Here is a 15,808-nt window from a genome sequence, read left to right as displayed (position 1 = left end):
TTTTTACCTTCACCCCCCCCCCTCCCCCCAATATGCTTACATTTTACTAAATGGGCCCCACGCAATGCAATCATATCTAGTAATTATTCCACCTATATACCATACGATACAATACTATACCATACTTATACTATACGTGACATTCGTATTTTTCTTCATATACATAGATATATTCAACACAGCAAAATGCTACTAACCTTCTCCTTCCGACATTATTTTTTCCTCATATATATATATATATATATATATCATGATATCATTACATCATAAATTCTCAGAATTATTCAAATTATTACTTTTTCTTCTTAATTAATGAATATTCTACGTACCAACGAGAGCGTAAGATACAGGCACCGACAAGGCCCAATGTATCTGCCCTTGATAGGCCCAAATTCAGTTTATTTCAGTGGGCCTCTGGGAATTAGATTTATCATACACGGTAGGACTGACTGAAGAGACCCAAAACCAGTAGTGAAACTGAAAGAAGAAAGAAAGCTATAGCTATCAACTACTAACTCATGCCAGCCCTAGTGTTAGCTTAGCATCTAAATTTTATATTTTGATGATACAAAAATAAATTAATATTTTATTTTTGTCTAAATTTATAAATCCCTCAAAATATTTTATAAAATATTTGAAAGTTAGTAAACTCTTGAAAATTTATTTATAAAACATAAATATTCTCATTGTTTTGTCTATATTCCAATACTAACTTCAATATATTTTATACTATCTTTTACGTCGTATGAAAATTCAATATCAGATTATATTTGTATTAATTTTCATGTCAAAATCTAAAATTTTGTAAAAAGATAAATTATCTATTAAACTTTTATTTAGAGTTAAACTTATGTGTAACATTTATGAAAGTATTCAAAAAATAAATAAAATACATAATCTCGAGAAAAAGCTATTAACTCAATCATAAAATATCTTATAAAATATTTAAAATAAAAGTTAGCAAAACATTCAATATGTTTGTTTTTATTTTCAAATTATCTTCAAAACGAATCAAAATATACCTAATATTTGTCATCATTTAAGAATATCTTATTTAGGTGTTTTTAACTGTTTTAGCATAAATACATACATATATACATAAATATATATAAAAACGATATAATTTAATAATAAATAATAATTTTTATCTCTCAATGCACAACTTAAACATATCATACTTATTTTATTCTTTCAAGACGGCTCGTCTAGAATATTATATTTTGAGTTGTTGTGCAAGAGGAGGAATGCTTGTAAACTAAGTTTTGACTTTGACATACTAAAAACATTACGGATAATTAGTGCCCTACACTCTACCATCCTCAAAATCAACACCTTTTTTATTCTTTCTCCTGACAAAAAAATGACCATTTTAAGAGTATTAATATAAATTTACACAAGATTTTCCTTTTTTTTTTTTTGTTAAATTTTTATATAAAGTTGTTGTCTCCTATCAAAATTTATGGAGAAGGTTTTGAAATTGAGCATGTCATATATATGTTTTTTTTTGGGTGATTAATGTCCAATATTTTTAGGTTTTAAATTATAATTTTGTTGGGAAGTTTTCGAGTATAATTAGTGTTGGGTTTTTGGAGTGTGAGTGTGACATCATTAATTACTTGATAATCACGCGAATCTAGGCTACACCACACCCTATTCTTTCCTTCTCCAAACCTTCTAACCTTTTCTACCTTCTTCCCAACTTGCCTACGCTCCAGTTCTTGGAAGAATTTCTTACAACAGTCTTTCACACGCTGGGCTGATGGCTGAGACGGCGGATGATTCTTGCCCCACGCAACTGATTGCCGGTGACGGAGAATTTAATGCGCCGGGTTTACGGGATTTTATCAACTCCGTCAAGCTTCATGAGTGCGGCCTCTCATATGCGGTTGTTGCTATCATGGGCCCCCAGAGTAGTGGTATTTATCGCTTTTCACTTGCTCTTTGATGCTTCTTCAACTTTTCTTGGCACAAGTTGTGGCTTCGAGTGAGCAGTGTAACAAAGTTTTCTGGCGGTTAACAAAGAATTGGTCTACCATGACCGACTTGGAATCTCGATGCACAGTTTCGCATGGTCATCATTAACTTGAGTCTTGGTTTAATTTTCAATTTGATGTTAGAATCAACTTGAATCTTGACTTTATAGTTGTGAATTATTCTGTCATGATCAACTTGAAGTCCTGAATATTTCATAGTTGTGAATTGGTTTACCATGACCCTCGCCAAATCTTGAATGACAGTTGTGTTGTGCATGGTCATCATTAACTTGAATCTTGATTATAGTTTTAAATCTGTACGACTCTGCTTAAATCATCATTTCATAGTTGTGAATTGTTCTATTGATAGTCGTGAGTTTGTTTACCATGATCAACTTGAAATCTTGATTGACAGTTGTGGATAGTTGATCCTTATTAGCTACTTGTGAGTTTGAAACTGTAATCAACTCGAGATCTTGACCAGTGGACCACTGCGATATGGTTTTCACAGTCTTGATTAATTGATGGTTCCGAATTGATTAATGGTCTGAATGGTTGTCACAATCACAGAGTACTAATTGAAAGTTTTGAATGGTGGAAAAATGGTAAGCATTCTGTTTGTACTACTTAATCATTTATAACAATTACTAAGTCGCCTACTCCACAGGGAAAAGTACGTTGTTGAATCATCTGTTTTACACAAACTTCAGGGAGATGGATGCATTCAAGGGAAGGTTAGACTATTTGCCTTCAGTTTGGTTTTTGGTGCATTTTACATGTACCGGAGGCATCAATATTCTTGATTTTATCATGTCCCAATTGAGCGATAATCAAGCAGCACACAGTTTGTTAAATACTAATTGCTTTTGGTTACATTTGACCAGGAGCCAGACAACCAAGGGCGTATGGATAGCGAAGGCTGTTGGTATCGAGCCGTTCACAATTGTCATGGACTTGGAGGGTACAGATGGCCGTGAAAGGGGTGAGGTATCTTTTTTCCTTCCATTTTTCTTTTCTATGTTACTTTGGGGCGACAATTCATTTTGGTTTTCTATATGGACGAGTCAATGAAAGAAACCAACTTAGGCCCATATTTAGTGGGTGTCATTGGGATTTGTTACTGGTCAGAAGTTTATACTTCATGATCAATCACTGGGTCTCTGATTTCTATACAACATCATGGTTCCTTAGATGATTTTAGAAGTGTAAATGTATCTTATATGTTACTCCTACCTCTGCTTTTTACTGCAATGAAAGTAAATTTGCCAGCTAAACCATGAGTGTTGTGTACATCTGCACATGGGTGTTAGCATTCTTGAGTCATCATTCTTGATGAAGAGGATACTTAACAAATGAAATATATGAACTCTGTTTAAGTAATACTGTCTTGGAAGTAACTGAAATTGTGAGTGCTTGCATACATGTGTTAGATTCATCTTCTAGTGCTGGACAACTGGGACTCAACATTCATTGGTGTTAACTATTTGATTCCAGGACGATACAACATTTGAGAAACAAAGTGCACTTTTTGCTCTAGCAGTCGCCGACATTGTCATTATAAACATGTAAGTTTCCCAAATTTTAGCTCTAGATTCCAGGAAACATATTTTGCATGCCAATTTCTGCCTGATCCGTCCCAAACTAACCTGTCCTCCACCTGGGAACTTGGCTAACTACGTTTGTTCATCCGGGTCGAATACCATTACACGATACACTTGTCCCAGGAAGGTTCTTGTAAATTGTCGAATCTTGTTTGGTTCTAAGTTCTCAATCAGTTGTCTAGACTACCATCAGCTGTTGTATAATTTGCTGATCTTTACTTCGCTATTGAAGTTGGGTGATAATTAGGACTTCTTTGGGAGGCATGATACTGGTTGATATGCAATTTAATTAGCTGTCAGGAAGACTTGAACTTCTCTAATTCTCATGTGTCTACTAATGTTTGTAGGTGGTGCCATGATATTGGTCGGGAACAGGCTGCCAATAAGCCTCTTCTCAAAACTGTGTTTCAGGTGCATACCTGCACATTTAAGATGGCTATTGCTTATTCTGATCTTTTTCATGATAGCCTTCATTCTCTGATAGGTTATGATGCGCTTATTTAGCCCTCGTAAAACAACACTTCTGTTTGTCATACGTGACAAAACCAAGGTAAGCTTAAGGAGCCTAGTATTCTTCTTTATTATAGCCTACAGTTTTGTCTTGAATTGATTATTGTCTTATATTCACGTAGACCCCATTTGAATATTTGGAGCCTATCTTGAGAGAGGATGTCCAGAAGGTAAATTGGGCCAAAAAATTCTAATGCATTGAAGTTCTTGTTCTTCATTGTAATTTTTTAAGGCCTGATTTTTTTTTTCTTCCGCCCTTTCAGATATGGCAAACAGTACATAAACCTCAAGCATACAAGGACACTCCTCTCAGTGAATTTTTCAATGCAAGAAAAATTTCTAGCTCATGTTTTTTTTTGATAAAACTATTTCTCCAGTGTTTGTTTCTTATTTACTTGTCATATTTGGACTTGTAGGTGGAAGTTATTGCCTTGGCCAGTTATGAGGAGAAGGAAGAACAATTTAAGGAGCAGGTAGCTCTGTTGAGTTGCAGACACCTCTATTGGCTTCCTAGAGAGTTTAATGCATATTATTACTACAACAGTTACTGTGTTACAGGTCGCCCAACTTAGGCAGCGATTTTTCCATTCTATATCTCCTGGCGGACTTGCTGGTGATAGACGGGGTGTTGTCCCTGCTTCAGGATTTTCTTTCAGTGCAGAGCAAATATGGAAAATTATCAAAGAAAATAAGGACCTTGACCTTCCGGCTCACAAGGTATACACTCATGTTCATTTTGGGAGCAGGATTAGATTGTTCTTTGTTTTCTTAAACCATGTAACTCTATTGTCCTTAGGTCATGGTTGCTACTGTGCGGTGTGAAGAGATTGCCAATGAGAAGTTCAGATGCTTGGAATCTGATAAGGTGTTTCCCTTCTTTCTGAACTTCACAATTACTATGGTATGCCATCAAGTAGGCAATGACTGATTCTTAATCCAAGACAGGATTGGTTAGCTCTGGAACAAGCTGTAAAAACGGGTGCTGTTTCAGGCTTTGGGAAAAGTATAAGCTCAATCTTGAAGACATATCTCTCTGAGTAAGTTAGCATGATTTCTGGTGGCTATTTTATAAGAGGCTTTTCGGAAAGTGTTCTTTTTATTCATGAAGTTGGATCCTCTTGTATTAACGAGTTTCTGCTTGACAATCATCTTATTCATGGATTTGCAATGCTAGATTAATTTTCAGGATATTGATATTAGGTAGTGTGGATGGGGTCAATGAATTATTGTACTTATATGATTTAGTACAAGTACTTTGGCTTATTGTTATCTGCTATAAAATTAAGCTACAAGCCTACAACTTCTGTGGGCTGAGGAACTCTTGAACAATATATTAAGCTCTTGCTTAAATGCTATATTTTCATCTTTGACAGATATGATATGGAATCTGCGTATTTTGAAGAAGATGTGAGAAATGCGAAACGTCAATACCTGGAGTCAAAAGCATTGCAGGCCAGTAACAATTTTAAATGCGTTTAGTTTATATAACGATGTTAATACATGTAATCCTGTTGAATTGCTTTTGGACATGTAGTGAATAAATAAAAATTTCTATGTAGTCTACCTTTTGTTTCTGTTGAAGTTAAACATGTGCGCATTTGTTGGTGATGCAAAATTTATGTAGTTTTTGGGGTATTGGTCTCTGCTTTGTAGTATAGATGTTTTCCTTCATACTTAAAGCGGGCTTCTGTTTTTCCTTTTCAGCATCATCAATTTCAGAAGATAGCTGTAGGGTAGGCAGGCTATATCCACCTCGCCCCCCTCCCCCACAGCCCCACTTGCTTATACTACAATTTTGTTCATTTTCTTTTCCAATTTGCTTATGTCATGTTATATTTTAGATTGATGACTCATTGCATATGTATTACTTTGTTAATGAGTGAGTAATTATGATAATAGTTATGTATTCTGCAGTTGGTCTATCCTGCTTATATAACCATGTTGGGCCATCTACGTGCAAATGCATTTGAAAGTTTTGGGGTTCGACTGGAAAAATGTTTGTCTAGAGGAGAAGGATTTGCTGCATCTGTTCGTACATGCCAGCAGTCTGCTATGCTTGAGTTTGATCAGGGGTGTTCAGGTGCAGCATAAAAACTACATCCAACTTATACAAGCATGCACCGTCAGAGATATCTTAGCTTTGCAAATTTTTCCTGTTATATGATACATAGCGTAAAGCTTTTCTTAGTTTTGGTTGTTTACTTGATGGCAACAGCTAGTGACACTTTTTCCTCTATTGACAACATATCAACTGCATCATTTGTCATACCATGCTTTTTATCCAATTTCAGATGCTGCCATACAGCAGGCAAATTGGGATGCTTCGAAAGTGCGTGAAAAACTTCACCGTGATATTGAAGTTCATGCTTCTGTTGTTCGTGGTGAGAAGTTGTCGGAACTACAAGCTGAGTTTGAGGTATTTATTCTTGGTTAAATGGAATTCTATTCTGGTCTGTGGCTAGGTCTTGTCACATGTCTTCCCTTCTGCTTTTCTCTCCCAAAAAGAGCAAAAACATGGAACCCTGGCTGAGAAATTGTTGGAACATATTACTGGATTAAACTAATTGCATATGCAGAAGCGACTTTCTGGAGCACTTTCTGAACCATTGGAGTCCCTTTTTGAAGCTGGTGGGCCAGACACATGGGTTTCTGTTAGAAGTGTCCTAAAACGTGAGAGTGACGCAGCTGCATCAGACTTCCTTTCTGCTGTTGCTGGATTCGAATTGGACCAGGAAACAGTGGACAAGATATTGCACGATCTGAAGGAATATGCTAGAAAGTTGGTGGAGAGGAAATCAAGAGAGGAATCTGGGAAAGTTCTTATTCGCATGAAAGATAGGTTGGCCTAAGTCTCTCTATGCATTCTTTTTGTTTAACCTTGTTCTCACATATGTTTGGGGAACTTTCAGGTTTGCTACTGTCTTCAACCATGACCAGGATTCCATGCCAAGGGTTTGGACAGGAAAAGAAGACATTAGAGCAATTATGAAGGAGGCCCGCTGTGAGGTAATTTCAGAAGACATGCTATCCGAGTATTATTTGGATCTCTGGGTTGCCCCTTACTGAAGTGAGAAATTATTCTTTGCAGTCACTGAAGCTTTTGTCCACAATGGCTGCAGTCCGTTTGGATGATAGACCAGATACGGTAGAAAATGTGCTTTTCTCTACACTTATGGACAGAACAGATACCATCTCTTCCCAGAGTAGGGATGTTGGAGTTTCTGGAGATCCTCTTGCTTCAAGCACATGGGAAGAGGTCTTGATGATCAGTCTTTGTTATATTTACTGTATGCTTATTATAATTGGTATCTCATAAGTTGTAATCTGTGATAGGTCCCTCCCGACAAAACATTGATCACACCAGTGCAATGCAAAGCTTTGTGGAGACAGTTTAAGGCAGAAACTGAGTATACAGTCACCCAAGCGATTTCTGCTCAGGTTTAGTGACCCATGGAGTCCCTTGGGGTTTCTCATAACGAATGTTTTAATTTCATGGATTGAATATTGGGAGCAATTTTGATTTTTGTTATAATCCTTTTCCTTGTCTTTTGTGTAATTGTTTTATTTTATCTCGAAAACAAAGGAAATATACTGATCTGATGGTGTTTCTTGAACGATGAATTCTGCTTTTTATAGGAGGCATACAAGCGTGGAAACAATTGGTTACCTCCTCCTTGGGCAATCATGGCGATGATTGTTCTTGGGTTCAATGAATTCATGCTTCTTCTAAGGTAAATCCTAGTGCATAGTTTTACACCTCATTTTTCTGGTGACAAGTATTGTTGAACTGTGGTGTATCTTTTGCTGTTGAAACAGGAATCCTCTTTACCTTCTTGTATTATTTGTTACATACTTGCTTGGGAAAGCCATATGGGTACAGACAGATATTCCAGGGTTGTTTCAAAATGGCATCGTAAGTAGTTACTAGTGTTCATTTTACATGTATATGGTGGGCATACCGATCGCTCCATTTATCCTAGTTTTACTAAGGAAGAAGAGGAGTTTAAGCAACACTTGTACATTCCTGATAATTCTGAATTTTTGGCAGCTTGCTGGGCTTATCGCGCTCTCTACGAGATTCTTCCCTGCTGTCATGAATATATTGAGTAGACTTGCTGCTGAAGGGCATGACAGAGAAGCTTTACCTTCACAGAGTTTCAGAAACCAAACGTGGCAACCTGAATCAGTATCGAGTTCAGTTCCAGATTCATCCGTTTCAACTGAAACTAGTTTGGAATACTCGAGCCCTCAGATTATTAAGAGAAGAGTATCACATAAAGAAGAAAAGGAGATGTCTTGATATTGGTGATGCTGAGTGAGTAGCTGTTTCTCATATTTCTATCAACACTCTCAACTTTGGATTTCGGTGGTGTTAGCATGGGAGATGTAAGATGGTGGGGGACAAATTATTGGTGAATGCTGAGGCTGCTGCGGAGTGAAGGAATCAGCCATACTTGTATGTCTGCTGGAGCCCATACCCTGCCAAAAACACACACAAGAAAGAAATAGTTATTCAAGTTAAATTTGGGGTTCACACAATCCGAACTATCAATGTAAATTGGTTTACGCAATAATGGAAATGTGGACCCGTTTTGACTTGCAATTTGATCTTGTGATGATGTATATACACATTTGTTTTAGGAGCTGAAATCATTAAAGTTGGAATGAGAAGTTTCATTCTGCTCCACTTGTAATGAACCCCACTTTTTCAATACATTTGTATGGGAAGGAGAGGTGTCATTAAGACGCACAAATGCCATTTTCATCTAATCGATTTGTGTATGAAGATACATTACTGCTTCAATTACATAAAATATACCCAAATCACAACTTATTTTCAAATTTATAGTCACGAGAAGAGACTCTTTAAACAAATGTACGTACAGGTAGAAGCAAGGATGCCCTCCCCGCACGTGCACTGTGCCAATCAGAGAGAGAGAGAACAGCGCGGGAACTCGCACTCTCTTTTTTTTAATCCTAGAAATCAGAATTAATTAATGAAACACCATTACCATCACCATCACCATATTTTAATAAAATATATTTTAGGAAGTAGAATAAAAAGTATAGGGGTAAGTGAGAAGAGTATTTTTATTTTATGAATGCGAAATTATTTTTTAATTAAGTTTGATAGTTGAGAGATATAAAGGAGACAAAATAGATGTATATCATAAATGCAAAGTATATTTAATGCTTAAATATTAATTAAGAAGAAAAAGTGGTGAGGGTGAGTTGTAGATTCAAACAGCTTTGCTAAAAGCAGTCCAGTCAAACCAAACTGTCACGGTCAACCTCCTTTTATTAATTCTCAATAAAAATAAGTGAAAAGACACTTGTGCCCACCTCCTCTTCAAATTCAATCTCATGTGTTAAGAGATTTTATTTCACACCACACCTGCTGGATATATATACTTTGTTTGTGTATGAAATTTGAAAAAGGAATGAGAGAGAGTGTGTTTTGTAATTGTAGGGCGAGGAGTCCTATGTACATATTCTTATTTTTTCGTACCATTTACTCCTAAATATTATCCTTCCTACACAATATAAAAACAGTATATGGCTTGCACGTGCGGCGCGGGGGCCGATGGGGAAGCAAAACTACCGGTTACGCCATCCCCCGGTCAACATCATATTCGTTTTTCTCTTTAAATAAATAATAATCACCACCATCATTTTCATATTAATTTTATTTTTAAAAAAAAATGTGTAAATATAATTGAAACCCATATTACCATGATTTTTGAGTATTAACTAAAAATGAAGAAAAATAATCATTAGAATAGAAGGTGGTTGACGTGTCAGTAGGTGATTGGCGGAAAGTGGAAGCAAAGTGCAAAAAGCAGTCAAAGCCACACGGGAAAAGGCCGAGGCGTACAGTCAAAGCAACACTGTCACGGCGGTCAAGTGTCCCCTCCTCTCATCGCTGCCCTCCCACTTTTCTATTGTACCCTATTCATTAAAAAATAATATTTTACCCTTTTTTCGTATTAAAATACACAGTATTATGGGAATTCGTATTTTTTGGCTACTTCGAGACAAATGTATATGTATTTATTTGAATTATTAATTTCTGGTTCCAGATTAGCAAACATAAAATAGGGTTATTATTCTGTATCGAGTCAAGGCTCTGTAGGCAACAAGAAGAAGTGGGTCTGGCCCCAAACACAAAGGAAAGGAAAGAGAAGAAAAGAAAAACAAGAGCTGAGCATAGGAGCCTTTGCTGGAGATGCCCTTTCTCTCTCCTCTCCAATTATCTCTTTTTCTGCTTGGATTGCCTACTTCCCATCCTCATTTTCACAGCACAGGTTCTTTTTGATCTGCCCCTCTCTTATCTTCTTAAGTCTTTTTGTTTCTTGGATCTCTGTTTAGTTTAGATTTGTTTATGTATCTAGTCCCGTTTCTTGCGCGATTTCAACTCTTTTGAGGCTTGAATGACAAGGAAGAAAGAAATGATTTTTGGGGAAGAGTGTTGATTATGAATACTCTATCATGTGTTGTATGATGATACTGTGAAGAGTCTTTTGACCACGAAAAGAGAAAAACGGATAAAGTGAAGAGAGAGACAGAGAAAATAAAAGATGTGCCCTTTGAAAGACTACATTGTTGCTTGTTGATGTCAATGAAAGCGAATTACTTTGAGCAAGTTTTCATTCTTTCTTTATCCTTTTTAACTCAACACATGTGTAGTGAGGGTAGATGTAATGTGCTTTCTTGAAAGGCTTGGGGTGTGCAGATTCTGGGGTGTCTTTTTACAAGGGGCTCGTGTTATTTAGTAATTGGGCAGTTTTTTCAGCTACCTGAGGGTGGGTTGCCAAGATGCCTATGTTTCAGCCTTCAAAGAAGGATGGGGGGCTTCTTGGGTTCGAGGGTGGTGGAGATGGGCGTATTTTAGATCTAGATACTGCAGTTAAAGATGGAGTCTTGGGTGGAGTTGCGGGTGGGGGTTACGGTGGTGGAATTGGGGAGAAGTTGGATCTGAAGAAGATGATTGAAGAGCTAAATTTACCTGAAGTTCCGTCGGTGTTTATTTGCCCTATTTCTCTTGAACCCATGCAAGACCCTGTTACCCTTTGCACCGGGCAAACCTATGAGAAGTCCAACATTCTCAAATGGTTCAGCTTGGGGCACTACACTTGCCCCACAACTATGCAAGAACTCTGGGATGATACAGTTACACCGAACAAGACGCTTTACCATTTAATCTATACTTGGTTTTCTCAGAAGTATGTGCAAATGAAGAAGAGATCTGAAGATGCCCAAGGAAGGGCATCAGAGCTTCTCAGCACCCTTAAAAGAGTTAAGGGTCAGGCAAGAATCCAAACACTCAAGGAGCTGAAGCAAGTTGTGGCGAGTCATTCAACTGCTAGGAAGACGGTTGTTGATGAAGGTGGGGTGGCTCTTCTTTCATCTTTACTCGGCCCGTTCACTTCGTATGCTGTAGGTTCTGAGGTTGTAGCAATTCTCGTGAATTTGGCTCTAAGTTCTGAGTCGAAAACAAATTTGATGCAACCTGCAAAAGTATCATCCATTGTAGATATTCTGAATGAAGGGTCCTTGGAAACTAAAGTCAACTGCATTCGAGTGATCGAAACATTGATGGAGGAGAAAGATTTCCGATCAGAAATTGTCTCAAGCCATAGTTTGCTGGTTGCTTTGATGAGGCTGGTGAGGGATAAGAGACACCCTAATGGACATTTGCCAGGGCTCGGTCTTCTCAAGTTAATCAGCATGCATCAGCAAGTCCGGAGTTTGATTGTGAGCATAGGAGCAATACCTCAATTGGTAGAACTGATTCCCCTCTTGAATCCAGAGTGCTTGGAGTTAGCGCTGTTCACATTGAATGCTCTTTCGTCTGTACCTGAAGGGAAACAGGCCTTGAAGGACTGTCCAAACACTATACCCAATATGGTCAAACTACTGATGAGAATTTCTGAAAGCTGTACAGAATATGCTCTATCGATCTTATGGTCCGTATGCAAACTCTCCCCCGATGAATGCTCATTGATAGCCGTGGATGCAGGTCTTGCAGCAAAGCTCCTTCTTGTAATCCAGAGTGGTTGCTGTCCCGAACTTAAGCAGCGGGCAGCGGAGCTATTGAAGCTCTGCAGTCTGAATTATTCCGATACAATCTTCATCTCCAAGTGCAAACTGACCAGGACAATCCAATGAACACTGAAGATTGATAATCTTATACACGTCCCCACCTCTGGCAAAAAGGTCAATGCTGCCAAATGTGGTTGTTATGCTCTCAGATTAAGTCAGCAAGAAGTTTGCAGAACATGGTGGTAAGATGCCAAAATTTACTGTCCTGTATGTATCTCTTGAGTTGTTGATCGAAAAATGTGGAGATCCATATTGTACGTAAACCTTCCAATAAGCACCGGAAGGAGGCTAGGCTACAGTTGCAAAGCCTTGTTCCTAAAATGATTTCATTTGTAAAGGTATAAAGATAAAGTGCCAATGGCTTGTAGCCAGAGCACGCTTTCGGCCATCATGGTTCTTTGTGGAGCTTGCAATTGCAATTGTAATTGTTGAGCAGTTGCTTGCTCCATGAATCTCCACATTTCTCGATTCTTAGGATTCAAGGTCCTCCAATTTTCCTCTGTAGAAGTTTTGTTTTGGCCTTACAGAGTGTAGTGTGTAGTAAAAAGGGGCGGGCTCTGTTGGCTCCATCCATTCAATATGTACAATTATCCACAATTTTCTGTTCATGTGCACAGCTCCCTTTTCTTGGAGACCAGTTGATAATTTTCATTTGCTATTTTTGGCACCAGCGTCAAAGATGTGAGTATCTCCGTAGGCCAGCGTGCTAAACTTTTGTCCTGAAACTGCTTTTGGCCCAGGAGAAACAAAATCAATGACAATTTTCTCTTGCAGACATATTGAAGATAGTCTGATGTCCAAATAAATCCAATCCATGCTATTAATGTAAATTTGAATGGTTAGGCTCAAGATATTGCCCGTTGGTCAAATTCATTAGGTAATAATTTCACACATGCTGGAGCTAAGGTGTGTGTATGCCTAATACTAGCAATTTGGGGGCTGCTAAAGACTCTCTCATTCTCGTGTGCTGCAAATGTAGACGCAAATGTAGCAATTTGGCTTCTAACAAGGCCAATAAAACCCATTCCCAGGTGAACTCCTTTGCCAAGACATTGCGTGATTCTTGATTGAGAAATATCAACAAGTTGTGCTCTTGAGAATTGTGATGATGCCACTCCTGACATTGGAGTTGCTGCATATTTTAGGTGCTTATAAGAACATCCCCATTCAAGTGCTTAATGGGGCAGCTAAGAACTATGATAGAACGAAAACCAGTCCATTTTGATCTTCTTCTCATCAAGTTAAGGTTACATGGGACAATCTTAACAAATAAGACGTCATCTTTATTTCCTGCAAAATCTTGAATCATGGATCATGTAATCACGTAAACCAATAGCCATGCAGGAAACAATAAAGACAGATAAATACTTATGCAACCACTGTTATTAATAAGATATAATACATAAAACAAACCCAGACCAGGTGTTTTTTCCTGCCATGTGATTAATACCTGAAAAAACGCATGCAATCGCCAGCTGACATAGAATTAAATTGTAAGCAGCAAGTAACTTGAAAACTGAAGTTAAAACATGCAAGCATTAATAACTAATACTACTGACAGTTGCAACTGGCCTTTTGAAGAAATACTCCGTTGCAAGATAAGCAACACTAAAAGTAATTATAAGTGTAAAATGGGTGGTTATTCTCTGCACAGAATAGCAGTCTCCCAGCAAATATATCTATCTAGGGGTGATCTAATAGATGGGGGTGACAAACTTCACTTTGGTGGAAACATATAGAGGTGACAAACCATGACTAATTGATTAGGGACTATTATACACCACACACTTATCTTGTAAGTGTATCTAAAAAAAAAAAATAGTATATCCAACAATAGTACTCAATAATTTCCTCAAAAATCAATTATGGTGATTCTGCTCTTTCTATTTCATCTTATCTCTTCCTAACTTCAATTTCAAAATTTACAAATTGCAAAAATCAATTAATATTTCCAATATAATCTGTTAAAACAGAAAAACTATAGCAATGTTTTTTTGCCAAATAAACTAATTTTCATTAATAAAATGTGGTTAAAATTTGAACAAAAAATCTATAATCCATGAAAGAGTTTGATTTAGTTCTCATATAAGAATCCTTCCATGATTTTTGGCATTTGCAAATTGAGATAAAACAGTCCTAGCAAAGTAAAACAAGAAAAACATGGCTATTTTCGGTACCTCTTTTGTGTTCATTCTCATTTCCATTGTATTTATGTCAATTGCACCATCATCAACAGGTCACAAAATTGACCGATACTGAGATAAAACATTTGTGCTCCAAGACCAGCAATTTTGGGGGTTGTTACAAACTCTTAAAGTCTGATCCTCGCACTACAAATGTGGACGAAAGAGGCCTCGCTGAAGTTTCTGTTGATTTGGCATCTAACAAGGCCAACAAAACCTATTCCCTTATCAACTCCTTCATCAACGCAACCCATGATTCTCAGTTGAAAAATATATACAAGTTGTGCTCCAGCAATTACTATGATGTTATTCGTGATCTTAGAGTCATTAAAAATTACCTGCACTCAGGTGCTGACAAAAACATACCTGTTCAAGTGAAAGATGCCTCCGAAGAAATCAAACAGTGCAAGAAAGTGTTAGGTGGAGCAACTGGCGATCGTGCACATATAAAGAAGAAAAATCAGGAGTTGGAATTTCTCATCAGTGTAGTCGAGATTACATCGGATAATGTAAAGAAGAACTAGCGAATCGCTTGGATTACTTGAGAAGCCCTGATCCATTCAATCATATAATAAAAAAGTCCCTTCATATGAAGAAACTTTAGTTTGTTCTTTATTTCCCTTCTTGACTATTAGAAACTTTCAGTTTACAGAAAATGCTATTTCTGGGGCAGGGCGTGCTGCTTTATTTACATAATATTAGTTAGTAGTATTCAGTTTAAATACAATAACCATGCAAAAAGATTTGCTGGTAACATTAATCGTGAAAAGATGTTAGACAGCGTATACTTAGCATTACCTTAACTAACTCTGTTAGTACACATACACTTTATAAATTGTGGCATATTCCTTGACCTGTCGAGGTAAACACTACATGATTCATGATTGTTGTACTATATTTTTTTCTATTTATGAAAATTATATTTACCAAAAAAACATATATAAATCGTAAAAATATTATTAATAATGAAATAATACAAATGAGTTTTGAGATGCAAAAATGATGCTTACCTACGAAAATCCTGATCCATTCAACTCCTAGAAATCAAATAAAAAGCCTAGCTATTTACATCAAAATGTTTTAAAACGTTGATTATTTCTCCTCTTTATAATCCAAAAGTTTCTTGTTTTGATATTATCCCATTAGGGAAAAAAAATTAAATTTCCAACATTTCAATAGTCATGGGCTAAAACTCATAGCAAATGACTATTATTAATTACGATTAAATAAAATCAATGTAAAAATTTACTAATTGAGCATAATAAATATTTTAGCGATACTCGTAAAAATCATGACGACAAACATTATCAATGACTATCTACTAGTATTATTATTCATTTATAACCATAAAATGAACTGTAATTAATTAATATTATATTAAATGTAGTAGTGTTAGAAAATTATAGTCCAGGACTTCCAAAATGGAAGAATTCCGTAT

The 15,808-nt window shown here is 36.8% G+C and overlaps 2 protein-coding genes across 3 annotated transcripts; both read left to right on the top strand.

The window, feature by feature from the left end:
* On the top strand, positions 1,604-8,796 carry LOC105175847 (protein ROOT HAIR DEFECTIVE 3 homolog 2). Of its 2 annotated transcripts, XM_011098457.2 has the most exons (22): positions 1,604-1,916; positions 2,641-2,707; positions 2,858-2,960; positions 3,468-3,538; positions 3,922-3,985; positions 4,059-4,124; positions 4,207-4,254; positions 4,348-4,410; positions 4,501-4,557; positions 4,643-4,801; positions 4,881-4,949; positions 5,030-5,121; positions 5,458-5,536; positions 5,999-6,164; positions 6,376-6,500; positions 6,661-6,923; positions 6,994-7,090; positions 7,173-7,340; positions 7,418-7,522; positions 7,721-7,815; positions 7,901-7,997; positions 8,133-8,796. In XM_011098457.2, the coding sequence occupies exons 1-22, from the start codon at positions 1,760-1,762 to the stop codon at positions 8,382-8,384; spliced, it is 2,463 nt and encodes an 820-aa protein (XP_011096759.1). In that variant the 5' UTR covers positions 1,604-1,759; the 3' UTR covers positions 8,385-8,796. The 2 variants fall into 2 exon arrangements, with proteins under 2 accessions (XP_011096759.1, XP_011096761.1); XM_011098459.2 differs by lacking the exon at positions 1,604-1,916 and having other exon boundaries at positions 2,858-2,955.
* LOC105175845 (U-box domain-containing protein 30-like) lies at positions 10,171-12,819 on the top strand. Its single transcript, XM_020698380.1, has one exon. The coding sequence runs from the start codon at positions 10,901-10,903 to the stop codon at positions 12,251-12,253; it is 1,353 nt and encodes a 450-aa protein (XP_020554039.1). The 5' UTR covers positions 10,171-10,900; the 3' UTR covers positions 12,254-12,819.

This window comes from Sesamum indicum, linkage group LG12 (assembly GCF_000512975.1).
Source record: "Sesamum indicum cultivar Zhongzhi No. 13 linkage group LG12, S_indicum_v1.0, whole genome shotgun sequence".
Classification (NCBI taxonomy): Eukaryota; Viridiplantae; Streptophyta; class Magnoliopsida; order Lamiales; family Pedaliaceae; genus Sesamum; species Sesamum indicum.
This window is presented reverse-complemented; position numbering and strand designations above follow the sequence as displayed.

Bases quoted from the DNA above. Each gene is read 5' to 3' on its own strand.
- LOC105175847 (XM_011098457.2), top strand. From the start codon at position 1,760: ATGGCTGAGACGGCGGATGATTCTTGCCCCACGCAACTGATTGCCGGT. The intron at 4,255-4,347 runs GTAAATTGGGCC...CCGCCCTTTCAG, and splicing joins TGAGAGAGGATGTCCAGAAG to ATATGGCAAACAGTACATAA. The intron at 7,523-7,720 runs GTTTAGTGACCC...TGCTTTTTATAG, and splicing joins CCCAAGCGATTTCTGCTCAG to GAGGCATACAAGCGTGGAAA.
- LOC105175845 (XM_020698380.1), top strand. From the start codon at position 10,901: ATGCCTATGTTTCAGCCTTCAAAGAAGGATGGGGGGCTTCTTGGGTTC.